General features: G+C 39.2%; 1 protein-coding gene across 1 annotated transcript; it reads left to right on the top strand.

Moving 5' to 3' along the window:
- The first annotated feature begins 553 nt into the window (after positions 1 to 553).
- Positions 554 to 4,536, top strand: LOC139733531 (uncharacterized). Its single transcript, XM_071644341.1, has 3 exons — positions 554 to 660; positions 2,057 to 2,214; positions 3,222 to 4,536. The coding sequence occupies exons 1-3, from the start codon at positions 554 to 556 to the stop codon at positions 3,938 to 3,940; spliced, it is 984 nt and encodes a 327-aa protein (XP_071500442.1). The 3' UTR covers positions 3,941 to 4,536.
- Positions 4,537 to 6,814: the final 2,278 nt, after the last annotated feature.

Here is a 6,814-nt window from a genome sequence, read left to right as displayed (position 1 = left end):
CCCTCCTTGCTGAGAAGTCTGCTCAAGGTACCGAGCCGGACTGGCCAGAAAATACGATCGTCGATTGGGCAGCTCGAACCGAGGCCAGTGAGCGAGATTTCATTTTGATATAATGTATTATTTTGAATTATTTATCAATAAAATGAAAATAATATAGGGTAAAATTTGAAAAATTTAAAGTGATTTTATGAATACTGATTTGGTGTAAATATTCCTAGAGGAATGATAAACGCCAAATAAATTCAAATAACAACAACAACAACAGGCTTGGCTCCAGGCGAGGCTGGTTTGATTGTTATACTACACTGTAAATACGAAGGAAAACCCGCAGTACAGTAACGTCAGTGCTTCATATCATATCACTGGTGTGATGTACAGTGTATCCTGCACGGTGCTCCCTGCCCTGTCCCACTGCACTGTCAACAGTAATTCAGTCACATCTTTGTCATATCTACTAATGTTGGTAAACGTTTGCAACATGTCCCGTATATATTCCAGGCTATTTCTAGCCGCTTCTGCTTGTTCCAGACGAGATGGTCGCAACATTTACAGCATGTCCACAACGGTCTGTCGTAAATCGCCGGTAGGGGCGGTAGCCGCAGGCCTGATGCAGGAGATTAGCCCTGCACGGTGGCCCGCGGCCGCGTACAGGTGCAACAGGTATGGCAGGTAGCGGGTGTGGGTGGGTCACTGTTTTTTATCACTTTTTGTGCATTAACAACGTTAGTCTACTGAAACACAAATGTTAAAGGAAAGAAATTCGGCATGAAATTCTCTATTTTTAAGAATTACAAAAAAGAAGAAGAAAGTCTCCATTTCTGAATTTGAGAATAAATGAATCCAGTGCACTCCTCAGCTCATTCATCTTGATTCTGATGTTGACGATTGTGATTGTGCAAAATATTATAGACTGTCTATGTAAGAAATAACTAAGGTTGGCATCATTAGATTTATTACCTCCACCAAAAGGGAGGAGGTTATGTTTTCGTTACCGTCGGCGTTGGTTTGTTTGTTCGTTCATTCGTTTGTCCATGCGCAAAATAACTCAAAAAGTAGTTAATGGATTGGGATGAAACTTGCAGGAAAGGTTGAGAATGACACAAGTACCAAACGATTAACTTTTGGTAGTGATCCGAGAATTTTGGGGGAATTAATGAAGGATTTTTCACATTTTGGTAGGTAGGGTCAATGACAATGAACTTGAGAGTTCAGGCTGCGCGTATTTGAGGTTTGCATGCGCGCACTAAAGTGCGTGCTCTAGTTTCTGCTAGGGCGAGGCGCGCCATGCAGCTGAGGGCTTATGATGTAATGAAGGCTTCTCGAAGTTCTATATTGGGAAATTGGGCGACTTTCAGTACACAACGCTATATGAGTATAAGTACTTATATGGGTAACTATACACAGCTCAGTCGCTGTACGTAGATACGTCGCGGCACAGCGTACATACAGCGTCTGGTTGGGCTATTATATGGGTAGAAGAGTGATATCTCTATGGAAGAACAAGATCAGTGGTGGAAATGAGCTGCATGCTTGGTGGAGGTCTGCGCTCTCAGAGTGCTTTTCTAGTTATTGTTGTTATAATATGTCATATGAAGGGGTCTACTGACAATACTAGACTTGCCACCACCGGAAATGGTTTGTAATGAAGGCCTATACTATAACTGACTCTGTTGTCTGTACTCATGACTGTGTATCAAAACACAAATCATCATTTTATTAATTGAGGGTCAGTATTGACCAAAAGTTCGGTCTGTATCATCATGTCAGGTATATGTTCCGTGGAGACTTCATACGTCTGGCTTCACAGAATTCCCTTTGTGGAGGAGAGTCGTAAATACTAAGAAAAAAAATATTTAAAAAGCAAAAAAACAAACAAAACAAAACAAAAACACTCTGGTGGCTGGATGTATACAGACAGAATATTCTGTCTAGGGTCTGGTATTTTTGTTACGATTATCAATGAATGCAGAAGTACTTTGTATTTCTATACTCATTCTCACTTCCTTCCACTCTTTTCTTATCTGTCTTTCTTGTAATGACATTTATTATCTTCCAGGACCAGTCCTCCCATCAGGACTCTGGCATCCTCTGCAGGCATTCCTGTAGAATGGACGAAGCTGATGAAACAGTTCCAGGAGAACAAATTGGAAGAAACCGATCTCGTAAAATCCTACATCAACAAGGACCTGGGCTATGGGGAATTCAACAAATTTGGTAGAGATGCTTACAAACTGTAATTTGTATTGAAAATACTACTTTAATATGGCTCTTTTACAATGGATTCTCGAAACCATCATAAATTTTTGTTTTGGCAGATGTGGCTTTCTAATAATCAATGTCATATTCTTTCTTGCAGTCATTCAAAATGCAATTCCAAACCATTTTGAAGTTTGCACTAATTAAGTGCATCGGAGAAATTGTCATGGTTGCATCAAAATTAGACCTTACAACACAAGAACTACAGTAAATGGATTTTTATATTTTCCCATATTTCACAATTCTTCCTGAGCTGACCTCTAAATCTAACTCCAGGCCTATGTCACGAGGACAATATGGTTGAAATGAGCTTTCTTTTATTAAGGGTAAGAGAGAGGGATAGATAAAACATGGAAAAGAAAGACAACTGTCTCTCATAGTGCATACATGTGTGCATGATTACTGTGGTGGATGTGTATATATTGTACATTTACAAGCTTTATGATAGAAATGGTACTTGAATAAGGCTGAGATTGCAGCAAGTGCCAAGATGCTAATCCTACAGTTACATTTTGATTTGAAGACTTTTAGCAGAAGTTGGCTCCAGCATACAGCTTGTTTACAGGTCAGAAAATAGACAAGGGTGTGACGAATTACATTTGTACATGTACCATAAAAGTTCAATCAGTTATGCTTCCAATCAAATGCAGTTTGATCAAGGGCCATAAAAATGACAGACTTAATTTTATTTTATACATTGTATTGTTTGTTATACATTGCATTTCTAACCTTTCCACCAAATATTTAATTAAAGGTGTATCCCTATCTGTGTAAGGATACAGGTGTATTGAAAGAGACATGTCTACCCACATTAAGTTTCTCTGAAAAAAAGAAAGAAAGAAAAGAGAACACTTGCACAAAGAATAACAGACTTTGTGGCAAGGGAAAGGGACCCTCTGAAATAAAAAGAAAAAAGAATTAACATGGTACCCTAATATTTGATTTCTTATTTCTCTTGTTCATAGGTAAAATCAACCCATGGTGCATGGCAGATTACTTTGAGGGCAGTTTGAACTTGTTCGATGTAGAATTCGAGGGGGCCTCCGTCTTTGCACGCAACACTGTGATGAACTTTACACAAGGTCTGGAGAGGAGACTACACCTTGATCACGCCCTCAAGTTCAATGCCAGGGTCAGCTTTCTTGGGAAGAGCACTGTATGCTGGGATACACAGTGTGTAGATCCAGACACCAATGAGGAGCTAGCTACATACACCATTCAGATGGTGACAGTGGACATGAAAGTGCGACGACCTGCTCCCTATGCTCACCTTCTGAAACACTTTTGCCCAACAAACGTACGGGAATCCCCACCAAAAGGCTTTGACCTGGAGTTCAAGCCAGAGAATGCGTACAAACATTCCTTCGTCGTCAACTGGAGTGACACCGACTTCAACTCGCACCTCAACCAAGCAGACATGCTGCGAATGTGCATGGATTGTGGGAGCTTTGCCTCAAGAGAGGGGGCCCTTTCAGCCTTCAGCCAGGAGCTGGTCGCGTATGACCTCAAACGCTGCTCTATTATGTTCATGCGAGAAGCTCGTCCTGGTCAGGCGGTAGTAGTGGAGTGCTACGAGACGGAAGGACGCCCTCTTGAGCTTAACTTTACATTCTCTAAGAAGGGAAACCTTATTACCGCGGTGCAGTTAGAGTTTTATGATGGAGATTCTGGGTCTGGTCAGTAAAGATTAAAGATTACAGTCTTTCCATACTGATATGTGTGCATGATAAAAGGTCAGTGTATTTGTACCAAACATGCCTTAGGACATGTCTTCGTAGAACTATTGAAAGATTCTACAGATAACCTTGCTTAAGTTGACCTTGCATAAGTAGAATAAATGCCCGAGTCGAAGGTCTTTCCAAGTCCTCTTTTCTTCATATTCTGTTGGTTTTAATCCCTCATAAGTCAAATTTTCTCTAAGTCTAAGCTATTTCTCCATTCTAAATAGATTTGACTAAGGCAAGGTTGACTGTACTTCACCCTGAAATGCAGAAATATTATGTTTCATTTATCAACTCAACAGCAGTGCAATCATTTTTAGTGTTCAAACATTTCATTTGATGAAGTTTATGAATGTTCTATCTATCTAAAGGCATGTCATATATGATTCTGTATGTGCAAAATGTAATGCCTATGAGAGAATTGTCAACCTATGGTGTTGGAATTAGCCGTTGGCTAATTGTGAAGTGCATAATGTAGAACAGGGAAGCTGAAACATGGTCAAATCTTGCACTCTTGACAACTCTGTTGTAGCATTTTCTGTCACGAACATTGCATCAATTTACAGAGCCAGAAACGTATCCTAATCGGTTTATGATAAACACCATGATTGGCTGAAATATGGGATTCAATATGAAGTAAGGTGCAATTGAATCCTGATATTCTCATGAAGTTGGATATTATGTCACTTTTAATGCAGTATGTACATGTATTGAGATATATGTTTGAAAAATCTAAAGGGCTGAAATGAGAAATTTCTGCAATAACTTTGTGGAGCAATTGTGGGCTAATCTTTGAGTCAAGAGATTTCCCAAGGGTTTGTTTGTTTGTTTGTTTGTTTGTTTATTTGTTTAATGTTATCAGCAGATTCAGCAAGAATTGTAACATGTAGTGCTAAGGATCTATGTTGGCTGTGTCGATGACACGTACAATGTACATACAGCTGATTAATGCATACAGATAATGATTCTACCTGTATTAGCCTCTATGAGAGGGCCAAAAAGGTTTTACATGCATATTTGAATACATTGTATACAATTTGAAAGGCATAATTTTCCATTTGCAGATGAAGCAAATCCCAGTAGTAGTGCTTTAAAATTATTATAAGTTATACATTTTGAGTTAGGGATAGAAACAAGCACTGTAAAAATTTGAATCGGTGAAATCGTTGTTCTAAGTATTGTTACATACAAAATGTGAACAATAGTTATAATAAAAATATTTCCAGACTACACCGTCTACAGTTACGGTTTGTTGAGAAAAAATACAGATATCTCCTTATATTGTAGGCTTTATTGCAAAATTGTATATTGTGTAGGATGTTCTGTGGTACAACATACCTACACATATGCATTAAATGTCATATCTTGAAAAATGAATTAAGAATTTTAAATCATTGTTCCCAAAGGTACACATTGTTCCCAAAGGTACACAGGAAACTTTTTTTTTGTTTGGGGGGGGGGGGTACAATATTTGGTGTACATGTATAAAAAGATACTAAATTCATTCAGTTACACAAAGGTTTTATTGAAGAATAATTGTATCCATTTCACTCACATAAAAATCCCACTTCACTACCTTACAAAGAGTCATGTGAATATGTGTAGTCCACCTCACACCACAAAAATGGGCAGGCATAATATTGACCTCTGCATGGCTGTTCAGAATAAGTGAAATATCACGGTTGGGCTTCTGTGTGATGTAAAATAAAATATTACAGTTCGACCTCGATTATCCGGCCATGTCGGGACCGGCGCTCATCCGGATAAGCGAATTGGCCGGATATGGGAGACACAATATTAATGTACTAGTATATAGCTGCCGTCTGTCGCGCCCTCAAACCATAACTTGGTTTATTCCATAACTTGCCGTGTAAGCTCTTCAACATGCATACACGAATGTGCTGCTTGCCCGCGCGTACGCACTGGCAGATATTTTATTTCTGGTAGCGTAGGCGGCGAGTTACGGTTTAAGCCAAAGTTAGGGTTTGGAACCTCGACAGCCGTCCAAGCTGCAGTCCCAGTGCACTGGCAGCTAGGCAGGTAACGTACCCCGCAACGGTGGTGTAATCTATGCTAGCCTGCGCAAAATTGTAGTCCCTTCTTCACAAAAATAAAGTATATCTTTATGTGAAAATCATACATGTTTTACCTCAGATACTGAGAAACCTATCATGCACATGTTATGAAATTAGTGAAATAGATCCATGAAAAGATGTTAAAGTCACTGTTTTTTCTCAATTTTTTGGATGAAAAAAAGTCCTTCACTGCGTAAACGCGTCCGGATAATAGAGATTTCCGGATAAAAGGAGGCCGGATAATCGAGGTCGAACTGTACTCTGAAATGGTAGATCAACACTGAACTTTAGCCATCTGCGACTTGGCAGCTGCCTAGCTATGCAAAGTAGGAAGATGTTGTACACATGTGAATGACCAATGAGGTCATAAATGACAAAGTATACCTTATGTAATTTGTATAATATGGTCCACACAAGCCTTATTCCTGGAGCCCGTTTCATAAAACTTGTCATCAGTGACAAGTTGTCATAGATGTGACAAGCTACTGAAATCCTTGCATCTGATTGGCTGAGAGCACATTTGTCATAGAAATGTGGCAGTTGTAGGTTTTGCCTGTTGGGATCCTCTTTGAGATCATAATTTGAGAAAGTGAGCACTCACATCCTATTAAAAGGGAATCTGTTGTAGCATTTGATTTTTGTTTCATTATGAGATACAACTCATTGTGAAGATGAAGTACAGAATGTATGATTCTTTGTTTTCCTGATGATCTTTACAAGGGATTTGTATACAAATGATGCACAGGATAGAGTGCGTTAGTG

The sequence above is a fragment of the Diadema antillarum genome, unplaced genomic scaffold (genome assembly GCF_040938485.1).
Source record: "Diadema antillarum isolate AM-2024a unplaced genomic scaffold, OU_Dant_1.0 seq00000481_RagTag, whole genome shotgun sequence".
Taxonomy (NCBI): domain Eukaryota; kingdom Metazoa; phylum Echinodermata; class Echinoidea; order Diadematoida; family Diadematidae; genus Diadema; species Diadema antillarum.
This window is presented reverse-complemented; position numbering and strand designations above follow the sequence as displayed.

Bases quoted from the DNA above. Each gene is read 5' to 3' on its own strand.
- LOC139733531 (XM_071644341.1), top strand. From the start codon at position 554: ATGTCCACAACGGTCTGTCGTAAATCGCCGGTAGGGGCGGTAGCCGCA. The intron at 661-2,056 runs GTATGGCAGGTA...ATTATCTTCCAG, and splicing joins GCCGCGTACAGGTGCAACAG to GACCAGTCCTCCCATCAGGA. The intron at 2,215-3,221 runs GTAGAGATGCTT...TCTTGTTCATAG, and splicing joins TGGGGAATTCAACAAATTTG to GTAAAATCAACCCATGGTGC.